A 20,520-nucleotide genomic window follows, 5' to 3' on the forward strand; every position below is an offset into this window, starting at 1 on the left:
TATGTTCCCTTGTACAGTTTATTTTAATTTTTTAACTATGATGATGGATGTAACTGTTTTTAGATGAAGCATGTTTTTTTTGTTTTTTAATCTTGTGATGCCCTATGGCTAATAAATCCTATGAGCATAGTTGTGTAGCAGGCCACAGCTTTCATTTTCTACCCTTAGGAATGCAGAATTACAGAGGAGTTGCAGACGACGATGTTATACATGCATCCCAATACTACACATGCACCAGGAAAGCCCTCTCTTGCAGGCAATAAGGGAGCCCCCTTAGACTCTTCTCTCAACTATTCTTGGACCTTCAGAGCCAAAGACAGCAGTCCCCACCAGAATCCCTGGGAAGGTAGGGGGAACCCTCATGAGGCTGCTGGGTGGGAACAATTCTGCCTCAAGTAGTTTCCCCAGGTATTGGTGAGATGACTGTATAGGAAGATCAGCCCTTCATGGTGGTGGAAAACATGATATATCAGATATCCACATTCAGCTGGCCTTCCTCTATTTCAAAAGGTCATCATGCCTCATATTTGGCAGGAACATGGTTTCATCTCTGGGTGACACCTGAAATATCCAGAGCAGCACACTTATCTGCCCCCAACTGCTCACTTATGGCAGCTAGAAAAGGAAGGGGCAGTTGACAAGGGGATGGTAGGGTACATGTGGGCCTTGGTATATCTCAGGTTCTTGACCAGAGCCATAGAACTGTCAACATACTTCAAGTTATTAATGACATGGTAACTACATATGATCTTACCACAGTGCTTCATAACATATTTCACCATGCAGTAAAGGATGCTCTGGGACCAAGCAATAAAGTGCTTTTAGTGCCCTATGTGATCTGACTGAAATGGGCTACAAGATCATGGGGCACTTTAGCGGCAGCATGAAGGGCAGCCATCTGATGTGGGAAAATCAGGCAGAGTTGTATGTATCACTGATCATTTCATGCAGAATAAGAGAATAAGTGAATTCCATCTGCCTTGAATTGCAGAGAATGGCACTGAGGCAAAGGGGCCTTCCTGAACTGGCTGAGGTGATAATAGCTGTGTGAGTTTTCACTCAGTTTGCTTTCCCTCCATAGTTAGTTAGTATAATTCTGTCTCTTTGTACCCATGTGACAGTTTGTGTATGTTACCAATACTGATTGAGTTTGTTGTTACTGATTGTACCGTACACACCTTTATTCACAATATTATGATTTCCTCAAGTAATCACATCATACTCACTCAAGTTATTTCATGTAGTATACCTTGTGTGAAGTCCACAGAATTAGTAAGAGACTGGGAGTTATGCCTGCTTTTGGGGTAATTAAATAGCAAAGCACCAGAAGAAATAACCTGAAAATGGCAAAGATCTAACTTAGGCATGGAGTAGGTGCCCTTTGCAGGGGAGGTGAGCAGACTCATATCCAGCCCCTGCTCAGCTGAGAAACACTGAGCCAGGAGAGCAGGAGCAGGAGAGCTGCTGTCCCAGCTGAGCCCCGACTCAGTGTGTCTCAGCTGAGCTGAGCCTGGGTATGAGTCTGCTTGCCACCTCTGCAAAGGGAAGTCTTGCCTTACCCCTGAGAACAGTGGGGTGGGGGTGGGTGGTTGAAGGGTGGGCATGGGGGGGCCTTGTTGGTCAGAAGATGTAGTAACGTTGAAACGTTACTTCGCATGCTCAAAGTTTTTTAAAAGTGATGTGCAAATGGAAGTCCTGCCTTACCATTGGGATTAGGGATTGGGTGGTGGTGGTTGACATGAGGGCTGCAGAGGAGAGCAGCTGCCCCAGCTGAACTGCAGTGAGCCCACTCCACAGGCTGCAGAGCAGCCAAATAAAATGGCAGAAAAGGAGTTCAGAGAGCTGACTTGGGTGGGTGTGGTTAATTCCACACAAACCAATCAGCTCCCAGGGAAAAGGAGAGGGGAAGCACTGCAAAAGTGTTCACATCGGGCCAGCCCTGACTGGGCAGCTGATTAAAAATTAAATTGCAGTATGGCTGTAGGGGGAAAAATCAGGGTAATATGGACAGACAAGCTTTAAAATCTGAGAGTGTAAAGTACCTAAGACGTGCATTTCTCCTACACTCTGTAGGAGACCTTTATAGTCTGGAGAGCAATTGCAATTCTGGAAGAACTCCAAGCCCAATGTGGAGGCTGGCATCTCTAATCATTAGCCACTAAGGTAAGTGTCTTTTTAATGTAATAGTGAGATGGAGATGACCCTCACTCTTTAGTAAAGTTTGGCATCTTTGTCTTTGTCCACAGATCTTGGGCTGGCAGCTGGGTCCACAGCACTTCACACTACTATGCTCTCTGTCAAGGATGAGAGATTTTTCAGGTGACCCGCTTCCATTAGGAGTTCTCAGTCTCATTGGGGAAGTTGGCAGGGTCTTGTGGTCCCGGCTTTCCAAGGGAGTATCAACTTAGGTCTTTTATCCCCTATGGAAGTGAGGGAAGGAGAAGTGGCCACTCTATTGGCAGTTGCCAAGAGCCACTTCTAGGCCGATTCCAGACGGCCCCATCCCGAAACGTTGCGCGTCGTCGCGCAGAAAATGCGAAATATCGCATTTGTTTTGCGTGACATCGTGCAAAACTCGCGCGAGAAAATGCGATATTTTGCGTTTTCCGCGTGACGACGCGCGACGTTTCGGGATGGGGAGGGCCGTCTGGAATCGGCCCTAGTCTTGCTGTGTGTTATGAATTATTTGGTTTATTTTCAGCAGAATTATGCTGTTAGAAAAACATAGGATCATACATAGCAAATATGCATGAGACAAATATATTGGAAAAGATAAAACTTACTTTTATTGAAGTAGGTTCATATCCATTGTAGCAGAAGTAAAAAAAAAAGTCTACTTCTTTTACCTGAAACAACAAGTGAGCTTCTCTAAAATCAGGTTAGTGAAAATTGGATTTGTTTATGCAAGCCTGGGCTTACCCAGCATGGCCTCTCACAGGAGAAACCACCAGAAAGGTCTTACCTTTTGGAAGACCATGAGAAGAGAGTGGAAAAACAAAGGGACAGGAAAAGGAGGAGGAGGAGCCAGAGGAATTCTCAGCTTAGTCAAGTTTAGACTATTCAGTAAGAAGATCACACAAACAATCTGTTACTAATGCAAAGAGAAATACGGTATCCTCCACCCCAGTGGTCTGTCCACGCCACAAACTCTCATCAAATAGTTTCTCCTTTGGGATGAGTGAAATGTTTTTAAGACAAAGTTTTACTGAATTAGTATATGAAGATTTTTACACAAAATAATCTACAGCGTTAAATAACAATTCTCGTGTATAGAATAGCCATATCCAACATATTTTCAAGCATATAACTGTTTAAATCTGAGTAATTTCCCCACAATTAATATACTATATATCCCCACAATTAACATCTTGTATGCATTATATTGATACACTATTGAATAGTTCAGTGTTATAAAGTTTAACTACTTCTCAGATGGCAAAAACTAAGCTACATATGCTTACTTTTACTTTAGTATTGGGTGTATTTGCAATTTTATTTGTAGAAAATTATGGCATTGGTACTTTTAAATGGTACAAATATGCCAAATAGCACAGTAGAATGTACTATTATATAATGACATATAATGATTCATCTAGTGACTAAATCAAAATCAGTAAAAAGTTTGCCAGTGGCAGGAGAAGAGCATGAGGGGAAGTAGCACTAGACATGAATGGTGGTGGAGGAGAGTGCCCTCAAGTCATAGCTGACTTATGGCAACCACTGGTAGGGTTTTCAAGGCAAGAGACTAACAGAGGTGGTTTGCCATTGCTTGCCTCTTCAACCCTGGTCTTTGTTGATGGCCTCACAGTTACTAACGAAGGCCAATCCTGCTTAGCTTCTGACATCTGATGAGATCAGGCTTCCCTGGGCTATCCAGGTCAGGGCAGATATGGATGGGGAGGTATAGAAATCTACACTTTCCTGTCTACGTGGATTCCAAATCTGTTGTGAGTATAGTCTTTCCAGAACGGTTATATCAAAGAAGGTTTGGAAAGATATACAAGGAAGATGAGAAAACTCCAGAAAGCGGACAACTGCTCGACAATATTGTTCTGTAGCCTCCCCACAACCTCCCTGTAGTTGGTGGAGGAATAAAGAACAAAGCCACCACATGGAAGCATCAGCTAGTAAATGCCTGCCATTAGTACTTGTTAAGCATATAAAGCAGAGGAATATGTGTCTATACTTCAGAAAACATCTTTTTTTGTTCATAGACTTGAACTGAAGCTTCAATGCATATGGTGCTCTGGATCATACTGTATATTTAACAAGCAGATTTTCCTGAGCCTGAGTAATGCAGTTGTCATTTCAGGTACAATGGCATTTTTGTTATTGATCAGTGAGGTATGTGCCTGCAGAGAATAAGATGCAGCCCTCATCTTCATGACTTTCCTTAACAGCATTCCACCAGCTCCATCAGGCCTGGGATTCTTCTCATAAAAGAGAGATGAGGCAACCAGGATTCTCCATTTAAGCTTCAAAACAGCTATGTAATGCTATATGAGAGTCTGTGCAGATGAGGAGTGGGGGGGGGGGTGTAGAGAGCAGAAACTGATGCATTCACAAGGCCACCTTCAAAAAATGGCATATCCAGCACAGAGCCATTTCAAAATACTTATCTGTTGTACTGCATATACTTCATATGAAACCTTCAGAAATGAATGCAATCTATTTAAATATGTCATCTGAAACAGTGGGTTTTTTGAAGAATTTGATGATGAGGTGGTAGAAGATAGGGTTCTCTTTCTTGCCCAGAATCATGACAGCCTGTTTGAACATTTTATAGCATATTCAACTATAAACTGTCATAGATACCTGTTTTCAGACAAAAGGACCAAATGGTTAGATGGGCTACATTATAAATTAGTAGAGAGCTATCTTCTGAAACTTCTAAACAGCAGTTTTTGAAGGATAATTAAAATAAAATTTATGTATTTATTTAATTCATTCATACCCCGCCTTTCTCCCCAATGGGGACCTTAAAAAACTAAGTTGCTTTGAGATACATTCAGAATGTAATAATGACTTCATAGAATCATAGGGTTAGAAGGGACCTCTAAAGTCATTTAGTCCAACCCCTTGCACAATACAGGAAATTCACAGTTACCTCCCCCATCCACACACATCCAGTAACCCTTACTGCATGACCAGAAGATGGCAAAACACCATCAGGATCCCTAGCCAAACTGGCCTGGGGAAAATTGCTACCTGACCTCAATGTGACAATCAGCCTGAACCTGGGCATGCATGAAGGGGCCGCGAGAACTAAGCACTGATTAACACTTCCTGCCCTCCCTCTCATGATCTGCCTAGGTTCACAGAATAAGCATTACTGTCAGATGGCCAACTAGCCTCTGCTTAAAAACCTCCAAAGGAGAACCCATCACCTCCTAAGGAAGCCTGTTCCACAGAGGGACCGCTCTAACTATCAGGAAGCTCCTCTTTTGATTTAATTTCAAGCTGTTGGTTTTAGTCCGACCTTCCGGGGCAGCAGAAAACAATGCCATATCATCCTCTATATGATAGCCCTTCAAGTACTTGAAAATGGCTAGCATATCACCTCTCAATCGTCTCCTCTCCAAGCTAAACATACCAAGCTCTATATGAAAAGTGACTTTTCAGCAGGAATCTCCAATCTTCTGGCACTTCACCTGTTCTCCAAGAATTCTCAAAAATAATGGACAGAGGCTCCAAAATTACATCTGCAAGTAATTTGGGTGCAATTCTTCTGGTTCGAGGAGGCTGGGGGAGTAGCCCATGATCCAGTAGTCCAGCATCAATATCTATGGGAAGATCTTGGAACCAATTGCTTAGCACCAGAGGCTCAGAACATCTCCCGATTTTCCTGCTCCTGTGGGTTACTTTCTTCCATGTGTCTACCTCCTGTATTGGTTGCTCCTCCAAATCCTGTGATACCTTTCCTTCCTCCTCCAAATCTTGAGATATCTTTCCCTCCTTCTCCTATTGCCCTCTGAAAAGTACTTCATGTGTTCTGTCTATGAACTCTTCACCTTCCCTTATGAAATAGAGTGTAGACAAGCGTGCCTCAAGTCCCTATATCTTCTCCTCTGTTAGGGCTACCAACTTATACTTGCTGCAAGTGTAATTGCTGTTACACTCAGGTAAGAACAAGAACATGCTGCAGACTCTGCATGTCACAGCCTCAGCTCTCTCACCAGCCATGCTGTTGCAATCTATTTCAGAAGTAGTTCAGTTTTTAATATATTTCTCTGATAACTCCCCTGACAAACTGCCTATCAAGATTATTTGTAAAAGGTTTGCAGAAGCAAAAAAAAAAAAAAAAAGCCTAACACCAGAGTCTCTGGTGAGGAGGAGCCTAATTCAATTTAAGGCTCACCCAGCAGAGGGCAGGTCCAGCAGTCAGCCTCAGGCAAACAGATCCACTCCAATTAGCAATGATCACTCTCTACAATTAGCTACAACCTAGGCAAAAGAGACAAAGAGAAACAACACTTATTCCAACTGGCACCACTTTTCAGCAGGCTATACACACTCACACACCCCTAAACACTATCCTCCCACCCACTAACTTCAGCTAATTCTCCCCAGCAGTTAAGGAAGGCAACAGAAAAACACCACCCCAGCAGCTCTCTTGCCTGCTCCTTCTCAGAGCTCAGGTAGGCTCTGAGACTACTGTCCATGTTGTACATAGTAGAGGGCACAGGACTAACATAGACCACATAGGATACAGCCAGGAGTTGCACCTATAGAACAAGGAAAGAAACTTGCATCTTGCAAGTACTAGTTTTGCTGGCTTTCTTCTGTTTTAATGCGTAAGCACAAAATTGATGGCTCAGTGTATCATTCATTTAAACATTATTTTGGAATTTAAAATGATTAATAGCTTTTAACAAATGAATTTTAAATAAATCTTAATAAATGTCCAATCAGGCCTTGTGGTCAGATTTCACTCTTCCCTAAAAACCTCATTTTGTTAATAGAATAGTCCATGAGACACCTGAGGCTGTGTCATGTTGGTTATGCTATTGATTAGGCACGCTGCTGAAGTATTTAAGAAGCCACAAATCTTGTCAATCAAATGAAGATCAAAGGGTTTACTGACTCTCTCTTCAGATCTCCATTGTGTCAGGAGAGAAACATTCCTTAGACGTATTTAGAATGGTTGCCTCATTGCAAACAGCTAGTGTGTCACCACTTACCACTTCTCTTGGCTATGGCATTATTAGTAGACTTTACATTGCCTTCTCATTGATGTAGATAAAAACTAAAACATGAATCCTAGACATTATGGGCACTTCACTATTATAGATTTTACAGGATAGTCATAAGTAAATGGATGTGCACACATGTGTAAAGGCAAAGAAAGAGACAATATTTTTCTATATTGTTGTCTAGCTGGGTTGGACAGCTCAGGCTTTGTAGAACAGAATATGATACAGAAAATAATTAAGACACATGAGTATCTGAATTTTATATACTTGGGAAAAATCCACATCATCAATATGATTTTACAGGTCAGTACATTCTATGGCACAATTGCATGCCGATGTATCATTCTTCTTACTAGTGCAATGACAGCAACATTCCTTCATGCTCTGCTCTGTTGCATGCATGAAGGCCAGTGAAAGGTTAGTGTATGCCTGATCTAGCTTTTCCAGTGGAAAAACTTGAGGTCAGCTTTTCTTTACCCGCATCTTCAGCCTAGATCTCTGTCCTTCAAAATTTCCTGATGACCCAAAGTATTAAATTTGATATCAAAGACAGTGTCATCAATATAAAGAAGGCATGTCTCTCTATGTACTGTTACAGATTTTAGATTATTAGCAGTGGGGTCAGGTTTAAGAGATTCAATGATAAAGGTAATTTATTATGCTATCAGATATATTCAAGTCAAAGCTTTTTCTTGCAATTGCGAAGTCAGAGAGTTTAAGACAGGAGCTGATCTGAACATCTCCTGCCCACACAAAGTTTAATTTAAAGAAAATGTAATGTCAAGGACAATATCTGTCTGGAAACAACATCCTCTGATCTAACAGTTCTTGACCATAACCCTACATCTGCAATTTTTTAGTAATAAAGAATTGCATTCTGCACCTACTCAGGGGTGTCAAAAGATTGATTCTTAGAATGGATGTGGCTTCCCTTCCTACCCACACTGTCAAACCATTTCTGAACAAACTAAAACCATCCAGATAGAAGAGAGGCCATGTCAGCTGACAGACAAGTCAAGAATACTCTCTGATCATCATTGTTTATTTAGATTCCACTTTTTATCTTCGGAGGTAAAACCCTCAGGTTAACCCATCTTTAATCCCAAACCAAATATATATGCAGCATAAACTTCCAAAAGATAAAAAATCATCAGAAAGGCTAACCAGCAACATAAACAAAAAATTCAATTGCCATATAAACCAAAATATGGTGAAACCATGGTGTCTAAAGAACATTCAAAGACAAGTGACCTCCTGAGTAGAATTCAGCTGAATGTAACAACCAAGGACGTCCTGTCCGCTGTATTCATCTGTAATAATTCAGAGGATGGAAGCCAGACAAGGGCCTCTGAAGAAGTCCTCAGCATATGGATAGGGTTGTATGGATGGAAGCCACTTGTGAGACAATCAGGCCCCATATCATTTAAGACTTTAAAAATCAGGTGCGGTTTGCTCTCGGGTAATGTTGATCACCACTAATAGAGTCTTAGGACCTGATAGGTTAAGAGTTTTATCATTTAAGAGAAATATTGTCACTTTTTAACTGTACTATTAATAGCAATAACAATTTTAACATTACACAGCATATTCTTCCTAGAACCCCTTTCTCAATTGCTTTTTTTCTTCATCTCCTTGCCTGCTCTGCCCTGTTTCTCGACAGCTGTTTTGATTTCATGTCCTTTCAATTTACTGCTTATTTTGTTCCCTTTCATACTGTGTATCTGACTTCTCTGTCCTGTAGCTTTCTTATATCCTATATCTTCCTACTCAGACAGCTTTCCATTTCTCGATCTCCTTGCCTGCCAAATGTCCCTTGGTCTACTCTCTTGTCAACAGTGTACAACCCCAGGAAATTTCAAAAACAAAACCAGTAACTTGTGAAAATGTCATGGAATTGGAGTAGCTATTGTATGATAGGGAATATACAACAATTAAGAAAAACTTAAAACACTGTTCATTAGTGGTATTTTTACTGACTTCAAATACTACTTGAAAGTAGTTTCTGGATTGGCCATAGCAGATTCCATTTTGGTGCAGACTCCCTAGAAGCCCAAATGGCATCTGTTATATTTTCTCAAAAGTCCCATAAAAAACATAATCTGCATATTTCATTAAATCACCAGTTATTTAATCAATTCCTCTATGTAAAGCCCATTCCTACTGCATTTAAGCTTCATAGCACTGATATATCCATATAAATGCAAATTCCTGCTTATCCTGCTAATTTAGCATATATATTAAATAGTGACAGTGACAGGCACCAAAAGCCATCAAACAAGATGTTCCAGCCACCATTCTGTGTAGTCCATCTCTACAATTCGAGCCACAGTCTGTCAGAAGCAGAAAGCAGGTGCATCAAAGAAGTTTTCTATGGTGTCAAAAAATACACATTACTTAGTTGAGTGAGTCAAGCCATCAAACACAAGGGAACGTAAACAATCCCCCCACAAACTAAAATGCCCTCAGTTACACCTTGAGAAAACATACTAGTTTTTATGATAAAATTCCATTGAAACAAAATGAAATTGGTAATAAAGACATGTTGTCTTATTTTTCCTTTTAGCTCTATCATAACACTTAGTTCATCCATCCCCTATTTGCATAAAATCAAAAATATGCTTATGCAGAGGTGTTAACAACACTATTCTGCCATTTCTGAACGGAAGGTAATATGTTTTCATTGTTTCCAGCAGCTTAATTTTATGCCTTCCAGAACATGATCCATGTTTGTATCATGTTGTGGAAGCTGACAGCTTACTATGGGTCACCAGTTGGGGTGCTGGTCAGACTTAAGCAACCCAATTTTGTGATGTGCGCAAAACATTTTTAAAAAATTGAAATAATCAGTGAGATATTAATTGGCCTTTCCTTTTCCTGATTTGTGATACCCATTTAAAGTAGGCTGGATTTAATAAAGTTGGACACATGGAACAAACATTACTATAGCTTGACATTTATTTTATTAGCTGATTGTAATCCAGTTGTAAATGCAACTTTTTTAGTCATCTCTGAACTCATTAACATTCAGAGCTCATCATTAATTAATTAACCCAATGACACAATTTCTTTATGTGCATTTTTCTCCAACCCTCAGCTCAGATTCCTCAAAAGTCAAACTCCTTTGAAGTTACCCAGGATACTGTATTTGATCCTAAACCTCTCTTCTTTCTCTATCTTTTAATGCCCCATTAACAAAAGCACAAGATGGGTGGTACATGAGGGTCAGGGGGTGTGTTTGGGAGTGACATCAACTGAGACAATAAAAGGGCTCCTTAGTTACTTAGAAGTTCTATTTTAAAGTTACATTTAAGGAGTCCTCTAGACCAATTAAACAGACTTTAAGTAAACTACTGCTGGCATATCTAAGCAAGAACCTACTTCTCTTTGGTAAGAATCTTCTATTTTATTTGAGAAAGTGACTTTTATAATTGTCTGCTTTATGTGATATTGGATTTCAGTAGCCAACAAACTACTTGAAAACAAATGTGTGCCTAAATTGTTTGCTAAACCTCTGAGCTCTTTAAAGCCAGCTAAGAAATAACTAAACATTTCCCTGGGGTGGTGAACTCAAATGTGTAATGGAACAAAATTGGGCATATGCAATTGTGTCTGGATGATGTTCATATAAGAATGTAAAGCATCTTAATGGTAGTTATTTTATGTTGCAACTGTGAAAATAATACATAGCACAGGTTTTATTTAAAATACTAGTATTTTATTCAACAATGGTACTCTATGTTTAAATATGCTGAACACTTTTTACTGAAGACTGTAGGCATTTCTTGGTTTCATGATAAAAAAAATCAGAGCCAGGATCAAAACTGAGATTGTTTTGCTTTCTGCTGCATCACTAGCAGTAACTCTTATCAAATCGGAAATATTCAAACTGCTCTCTCACAGAAAATTTCCATGCTAGCAAAGGACCTCTGTTGGTAGAGTTATTTCAAGACTGGACTTCTGTGCCAATAACTTAATGATATTACCGAGCAAAGCAAAATGAAATTAATTTCCCCTACAGCTATGGTGTTAGCAGCTGGAGAGGAAAGAAAGAACCCTTGGGAGATTTTACTTACGTCCCAATGAATCTCTGCACTAAGAGAGGTGTGAACACACCAGAGTAAGCTAGAACAGAGCCTTTATTTTGTCATGCCATATAAGAAAAAGATAAGCCAATAACACAAGGCATGATCCAGCCAAAATTAAGAAACCTTATGCCCCATTGGTTTCATTGAGAGTTAAGTAAACACTTCTCTCCTGTTAAAATCAATGGGACTTTAGAGTATGTAACTTTGGCTGGATTGTGTCCACATTTTTTTTAGCCAGATTTCAAAGTTAATTTACAGATTTCAAGTTGACAAACTTTAACACTTTGTATTAAAATGAGTATTAACAGTATTCTATGATCCAAAGTCACCTGAGTGGATCTGTTCAGAAGTCAGCGTGCAGTTTGTGGCTCTCCCTCCTGACACTCATTCATAGCTGGAATGGGATGTCTTGGAGCAGTCTCCTGTGCTTCAATCCACACATATCATATACCCACACATCTGCTGAAGGAGGGTAAACAGTTGTGTGGTGAACATAGGTTGGTTTGTGAGTGCATTGGTGATAAAGTTCCACTGTTTATTGAACTCTATACAGATACACTCAACCCACATTCTCAAGATAATAGTATCCTTTTGTCAATTAGACTTAATATTAGCTTTATACATAAAATTACTGGCAATATGTTCAGGACAGATTTTTTTAAAAAATAGCCAACAAGTATTTCTTCACACAACACACAATTACCTTCTTGAGTTTACAACTACAAGATCTGGTGATGGCCTCTAGCTTAGAAGGCTTTAAAAGGGGATTAGACAACTTCCCAGAGAAAAGGTATGAAAACTAAACAGAAAGTCTATTTACATCTTAATACCAGATGCTGGGGACAAATAATAGGGGAGGGCCATTGCCTCTACAGCCTGCTTGTGGACTTCCCAGTTGTTGGACAGGGAACACTGGACTGATCTTTGCTCTGGTTCAGCTGTAATCTTAAGCATCTCCATGTTTGTGAATGACTTTGTTATATAACTTGGTATGAGAACCAGTATGGTGCAATGGTTAGAATGACAGACTAGGATCTAAGCCACCCAGGTTCAATTCCCTGCTGTACCATGAAAGCTTACTGGGTAACTTTGAACCAGTCACATACTTTCAGTCTCACCTACCTCACTGGGTTATTGTGAGGGGAAAAATGAAAGAGAGGGGAATGATGTAAGCTGCTTTGGGTCCCTACTGGGGACAAAGACAAAGTATAAATGAAGTAAAATAAAAATAAATAACCAATCAACAGGGTACAAGACATAATCATAGTTGTCATGCTTGCTGCTTTTCAAGATTCATCAAAAAGGGACTAAAAGGAACTGAATATACACTTAAATATAACCTAATGTGACAAAATTGTGGTTATTAAATATTATAATAATTAATTCGTTGGAGCTATGGAAGAATATCACTATATTTGGTTGCTGAACTATTTACCATGTGGGAATAAGGAAACACACACTATATAGAATATGACTAGAAAGATTTATGCTGGATATAATCTGTCCCTAAACTTGCTGATTGTATCAGACAAAATGCATTTACACTATTACATCAAGGCTCTGTACTGTTCTTCTCATCATCCATGTTTTAACATGAAGATATGTTTTTTTAATTAATAGAAAACAGAAAAAATACAAGCAAACAGGAGAAAAAAAAGAAAACAGTGCTGGCTACAAAACACTATTAGTAAATCTATATGTCTATAAAAGATTTCCAAATATTTAAAAATAAGTCCACATGCATTTGCCTTCTATATGTGATATGTTCAAATGGTGATAAGTTTATAAGGTCTTCAGTTTAATGATTTACAGGAAGTAGGCTTTTGTTTGTTGAAGTATAAGTCTTTTAGCAACTGTAAGAGCACAGAGGGTCCATTTCCAAAGACCATCAGATAGATTCAAAGAGACAGGCAAGTAGTTTAACATTACATTAACATCCTTGAAAATAAATTAGTTTTCGAACTCAAAATTAATATGACTAATAATATCCTCCCCAAAGGGCTGAATGACTAAACATGTCCAAGACATAGAGATGCATTTTGTGAATTACACCGCCAACAGTTAGACACTGTGTTTAAACCTTTAGTAAAAAAGATGCTGTGGTGTCCAATATACTCTAAATACATTTTTTTGTTGAAAAAGTTGCAACTTAAGATCCATAGCAACAGGTACACGGCTTAAAGCCGTATCCCATTGCTTTAGCAAAACTGGACACCCCAGATCATTATTCCATTCACCTCTAAGGCTCTGTGTATCATATTTATATACAAATATTGTAGATTTTGCTTTTTGTATTGATTCAATATGAATTTCCAAAAGTGGGGGAGATTCGGAAGCACTCAAAGCTGCCAGACCATATTTGGACAACAACAAATATTGCAATTGTAAATATTGCCATTCAGTAGAAGTTAGTAACGTGAGGGTATGTTAAAATATAGGGAAAAAATGTCAAACTATAGGAAAAAATCTATGGCAAAGTCAAATTGACTCCAAGTTTCCTGGGAGCTTCACACACACACACAAATATATTGGCTGAGTAACCTGTTCTTTATCATTGTTATACTTAAATCATTAAAAGCTTTCCTTTATCAAACCTGACTAAAAGAACACATAACAATATGCTTCTTTCTGCTCTTACAGTTAGCATGACTTCTACCAGAGACATGGCCAAAACAGCAATCGTTTTATGGACAGTCTGCTTGTTCACCTATTCTGATGGAAAAGCCATGATGTAAGTGGAAAACATTGCTATACAATTTTTAGGAATTTGCAGCCGTTAAAGCAATAGTTGAATCTCTGTTGTTGGGTTACTTCTCTAATTTCTGACCTTAAGAACAAGAATCATGAATGGAAAAAACTTATTCAAATGTCTTTTCAATTTGGAGAACAGTTCATATTTATATATCTAGAAGTAAGTCTCATTAAAACATAGTAAGACTTTAAAGTAAACATGCATAACTTAGAGAATCAAAAGTTCAGGTATGTTTAGTTTTGTTAATTTCTCTTTTGTGGCTTTAGGCTTCTCTTGTGCTTTCCTTCTCTGTAATTGCTGAAAAATATACAGCAGTGGTGATGCAATCTTAGGTCGAATCCACATTACTCATTCTAAGTCGCATGTTCCCCGCATTCCCCACGCAATCCCGAGTGCCGGTCACATTACCTCATTAAACAGACACATTTCATTCGCATTTCTCCCGAATATGTGGTCACAGGTTTTCAACGGGAGTTTCACGGTGGCCGTGAACGGGCCAATGCGCAATTTACACGTTTTTTTTAAAAAACCACCCCCCTTCCTGTCTCTCCAGCCGTTCCGAGAGTTCCTATTGGCTGATTCAACTTACAAGTGCGCCGTAGTCTGCAAAAGACTGTTTTTGACTTCATAGCATTGGATTTATTGATTATGCTGTTTCTGAATCAAATCTGGTAGTTTGAAGAATCATTTTGGGGTGAATCCATCCTCAGAACGGACTCACAAAACTTCCTTTTTAACTGTTTTTTATTTTTTTTATTTTATATTACTGTAATATCGAAATTACGGTGAATCAATCATTCGAAATAAAGAAAACACAGAGCAGGACCTCCATCACTCCTCCATGTTTCCCCCAAGTTATAATCGGTCCCAAATGACATTTTACATTTCCTCGAAAACTGTCAGGGATGATGTTCTATAACCTCACACAAGGAAAATGGGGCGCAAGACATGTGGGCACACTGTTGGGTCTCCGTCAATGCATCAGAGAGACAAGACATCGTTATCTATATATCATGATATCGAAATAACGGAAAAGTAATTTTAAAACAATAATTTTTTTTTTAAAAGTTGAGAAGATTTGTTCCCGCCTGCAAAAGCGGAAAATGCTGGTGTGGGGTGAATGCGGATTCAGCCAGTGACTATTGGGAACATAATGACACTCCAAGGAAGTGAAACTTCAGTAAAATTCAAGCACTGAACTGTCCTGCATAGGAAATGCCCACGAAAGCTTCCCACATGCTTCCAAATTTCCAAAACAGAAACGGGAGAGAGCCATCAGTGCTGTCAGTGGGGGAAAGAGAGGCATCATTATCTTCAATGATGTTTCTTTATAAGGAAAGATTGAAATAACGGAAAAGTGCGTTAAATTTTTTTAAAAAAAATAGGCGGGAAAAAAGGTCCCACCCAAAAAAGCGGTTTTCGAGCAGCCGTGTGACCGGAGGGACGCACGAGAAAGATGGATTGGAAGCAGGAATGTGAACGAAGAGGAAAAAATTGCGGATTGGAGGCAAATGGAAGATATCCGATAAACATGCGGGTAATGGGTGAATGTGGATTCGACCCTGGATTATGACACTGGACTAAAATCTCTCCCAATGCACCGCCCCCTCCCTCACATCATGCACATTTGATAAAATCAAGTCAATGCTAGATTTAATTTTTTGAGAGTAATGTTTATAGCTCATGTGATGGGGTGACCAGATGAAACAGAATACAGAGCTCCTATACTTTAATACCATGTAGGACAGGCACGTTTTCCAATCTAATTTTCTGCACAAATATTAAAAGTATAGGAGGTTTTCCCTCTGTTTCATCTGGTCACCCAAAATGCCTCTGACCCCTCTAAGTAACCATCCAGTTTCCAAGTAACTCTGTTTCAAGTACAGCATCACAAGCCCAGGTTCTAATCTGATGTGAAATTGCACATTATTTTTGGAAGAGTTTGCAATGCTCCCAAATTCAGGATCTGAACTCATGGTGTAGCATTTAGATCAGAGATCCCCCCCGTTTTGTTGAACCTGAAGGCCTTTTGGAATTTTGAATAAGAGAGCCATCATGAACTGGCTGCCATGGGGGAAAATGGCTGTGGCAGATGGGTCCAATCACAAAATTGTGGGAAGTTTCAAGCCAACTGCCCTTGTACAATGGAGGCAGCTGCTTCTGGATGGGTACTCCTTGCAGATGCAAAGGCGAAGCATGCTGGGCTCTTCTGAATTATTGTCTACATAGAGGAAGAGATGCTCTAAAGAAAGTGAAGGGTTTGCTTTCTGCACAGACAGCAGAAGCACAAAGACATAAGGAATCCTGTGTCTATAGCCAAGGCTAGGGCATACCTGACCAGGATGAGTTCAACACTTTGCTGGTGAGTCAGCAAGTAGGGGACAATATGAAGTTTCTCAAGATGCAAGTGGGGCCCAGGAAACTAACCAGTAGGCACCACAGTCCCAGGGATGCCGTGGTGGGGATTGTTGATTTCGATTATTCTCTTATCACCATCACAGTCCTCCGTCCTGAGATGAGAAATGAAAGTCTCTGTACATTTAAGTGCCCAATATGATTATAAAAATCTGCCTGTGGTCTGTTAGTTTCAACAGGTTTGTTTGTTTGTTTATAGTCCACCTTTCTCACTGAGACTCAAGGCTGGTTTACACAAAGATAGAGGAATTAATCCCATCCCAACTATTTTCATTACAGGAAGAGGTCTGTGAGTGAAATGCAGATTATGCACAATTTTGGGGAACACCTACATTCTGCGGACCGGCAAAACTGGCTCCTTGAGAAACTACAGACTGTACACCATGATGGCCAGCCTGCTGAAGCAGCAGCAGTGGATGCTAAGCCTCGTGAAGTCAGAAGTTGGAGACTTCTGCCTGATCACCTACAAACGAAGATGCAGAAGAAGACAAAGGATTGGAACAAAGCTTATACAGGTGTCACGTTCAAAACAAAGCCCCAGTGAAAAGTGCCATAATGTTGTGTAGCTAATTAAGTGCATACAGTAGTGAGCAAATAGGATGTTTTAGTGACATCCAAGGGCAAGTTCGCACAACACAATTTATTGGGGATTGGGTATGCTTGTATTGCACATCTTAAGACTCATAGCCTACATATAGTGGGGGCTTTGGCCCACACTGCTTTCTCACTTGTCCGCAAGGTTGACAGGGTGAATTGTAAGGCCAATGGAGACCATACAGTCTTTATTATTGGCTTCCTGATGCTGGGGCAGAGGGACAGATAAGAAAGATATGTCTTTCCTAAAGAGATTTCCCACACTTCGAGCCGTATGTTATGCTACTGAACCTGGTACATGGGCAGCTTCTTAGGATTACATGTTCCAATAAATCTTAAGACCAAGGGCCACTTCACATATTACTGTTAATAGGAGATAGATAGAACCAGTGTCTTGATGCTGCACATGCAACTGATCTTGACTTCTGGATTATACAAATTGTTTCCTTGCAGCTGACAAAACAGGAGACTGCAATAGAGAATTGGTCTTGTAGCACACCCTCATTCTGGCAAGGCAAGGAGTGGCTAAGAATCATCCTTACTGGCCTCTTGTCTTGATCGCTGAAAGTAGGCATCAGGTAGTCTTCTCCTGGCAGCTAGGAAAGGTGGTGGCATAGATTAATCTGGGCTTGTGGATGGGAATGCCAGGACTGATTCTCAGCTGTCTTGGCTACTGAAAGATGGCAGCCTTTTGCTGACAATCATGATAATCAGTGGGAGCAGCTATGAAGGACTGATTCCACTCATTGCTACTTTAAGACAGTAACATGAATCAGTAAATATCTGTACAAATTGACATTAACTGTAATCCATAAAGTAAAAATGTTGAACAGTCCTATAGGGATCACATAAATTTCCATTAGATTCTAATTATTGTGAAATAAGTGCCTTGTGGATTGTTGCCATGTAAACCATTTTCTGCAAACCTTTGACTGCTTATATGTGTGTACATGTCTCTGAATATTTTGGGGGAATTTTGGATCTTCCCTACAGGCTAATAATTATACAATCAGAAATACTATTAATGAAGGACTTTTGGAAGGGGGAAGACACATGAGGTTCTGAGAACTGGGGTTCTCAGATAAAGGGAACCTGGATAAATGTAAACAATAGAGAGTATTCTAATACCTAGATAACATTATAAAATAATTTAAGGTCATAGTTTCAAATATTATCCACAGCACTTGCTTTCACAGAATGACTGGGATCATATGGAAACAGGGGGTGTATTTAGACTACAATCTTAAATGGTTTGAGAGTCATTTTCTTTTCAAAGGCAATCTCTAGTAATTGTATGGATAGAGGAATTGTATGGATCAAAACACTACACTTCCTTGGATGGTGGGAGGGGGCAGGGGCAGCATGACAGTCAAACTGTTATTTACTAGATAAATTACATAAGGCCCAATACTTGAAACACCAGAAGAGTCTGGAATTCAGTGCAAGCATGCACTGCTTCATTCACTTCAGTGCTGGACAAAGCTCCATGCACATTTTCAAATGCGCTTACAAAAACTTCTCCATTGAACTGAATAGGACAGCCCCTGCTCATGCAGAGTTCCAAATGTATGCTGAAACACTTGTGTGTATATTAAAGCCAATGAATTGGGTTTAAAGGCTATTGAAATATCAAAGGTACCAGCAGCTGTGAGGTCAGGCCAGGGGGAAGATGAGGCATTGCTAAAAATGTAGTCTCAGGAGCTCTTAAAAATTCTTCTAAAAAGAAAGGAAAACAACATAGGTGATTTATTCATCACATCCATAGTGAAAATGTAAACATTCAAAACTATAATATTTCCATCACTGTGAACTCATGATGATTGAAAACTGATGGGAGAAAATCTGGAAAGCTTCTATGAAAGATATATATAGGGTGTCACTGTTGTTACATTTTGATGTTACATTTCAAAGACAAAAATCCACAATGCAATAATATTTTTTAAAGAAAATATTGTGAAAAACAGCTTGGTATCTCAATACTAAAATAATCTTGTTTGTTTCAATAGACATTTCATTTCAATCTGCTTGGAACCAGAACCTGAAACCATGATCTTAGACATTTTTCTGAATAAACATGTATAAGATCATCTATTCTCCATGATTATGTAATCATGGAGAATAGATAATAGAGAATAATATGACCACAGCTGAAGGCAGGTATAGGCAATTTCCTATTAACTATTGAGGAGAGATGGTAAAATATTTGGGACAGAGCCTCTTATCCTGCGGATCATATCACAGATGACTCAGCTATAGCTACTGTTGCAAACTAGACTTGTCAGTGATTAATAATATTAATGCACGGGGGGGGGGAGTAACTAAATTGCAGTGAAGAGACTGTGCAGTGGGAAAAATCTTTGTTTGGATCATACATATACTTCCAACTAAATGATGTAAATTACTTTTTAGTAATGCGTAGGAAAGGTCAGAACACGTTACTACTTTTGCTCTTGGTTTAATCCAGTCTGGGTAATTCTGTGTTCTTGTGCACTTTTCCCTGCCACTTCATTAATTGTGAACAAAAAAATAATTAATAAACCCATTAAAATGCATTCACTTTGCTATGGACTAGAAAAGTACATGAAAGTACTAAGCTTAAATTCATTATATGTGGAAATTCTGGCTCTATTAGTTTTCTTGGGAGTCATAATATCATCTTGTACCTTTACTAATGTAGCAGTCATGATCCTTTAGACTGACATTACACTGATGCAAACCCTTGAAGCCATAGAGAACTGTATTGTATTAAGTGACATGCCATGTGCAAGCAAGGTTTCGAGATGGCATAAGGATATGTTTGTGGGATTACAATCTTAAAATGCACTTTCTATTTATACTTTTGTTTTATGTTCATGTCCGACTTACAAAAGATGCAGCTTTATTTCCTTTTTTTCTGTGTTTTGCTTATGCCTTGCCAAATAAAATGGACCAAATGGCTCTAGAACAGCAGTAGTTGAAAAGCATAAATTCTGGTCTTCCTGTGATTATTTACATGGGTATTTCCCACCTAGTTCAGGATGATGAAACTATCGTCTTTTAGCACATATCAATGACACAACACAATCCACTTATGCTGACTCAGAAATACCAATGACACAAGAAAAATATTGGACCAGGGTGGGGGAGGAGGGTACTAATGGTGCCATCCTAAGCAGAGTTACACCCTTCTAAATCCATCAGCTTCAGTTCCAACTGTTGCTAACCACTAATGCTGAATGCTGAAAAAGGTGCTCTGCTAGTCCCAGTGATATTTATCTTCGTGCCCAGCTCTGTCTTAGAGCTAAAACACACCAGACGAGTTACATGAGGATGCTCAAATGAAGGGAGATGCAGTGTTAGCTGGGAAACCAAGCTTTAAAAGACAGATTGAAAGGCTAGGCAGTTTCCTTTCTCTACAGAGGGTTTGTTTATTTCATCTTTGCCTCCCAGAAGGGGAGGTGAAACGGACAGAGCCTTCTGGGAGGCAAAGATGAAATAAACA

General features: G+C 39.4%; 1 protein-coding gene across 1 annotated transcript; it reads left to right on the top strand.

Moving 5' to 3' along the window:
* Positions 1–13,923: 13,923 nt before the first annotated feature.
* Positions 13,924–16,989, top strand: PTH (parathyroid hormone). The gene is made up of 2 exons (XM_054969913.1): positions 13,924–14,009; positions 16,725–16,989. The coding sequence occupies exons 1-2, from the start codon at positions 13,924–13,926 to the stop codon at positions 16,987–16,989; spliced, it is 351 nt and encodes a 116-aa protein (XP_054825888.1).
* The last annotated feature ends 3,531 nt before the right edge of the window (positions 16,990–20,520 follow it).

Source organism: Eublepharis macularius, chromosome 2, assembly GCF_028583425.1.
Source record: "Eublepharis macularius isolate TG4126 chromosome 2, MPM_Emac_v1.0, whole genome shotgun sequence".
Lineage (NCBI taxonomy): Eukaryota > Metazoa > Chordata > Lepidosauria > Squamata > Eublepharidae > Eublepharis > Eublepharis macularius.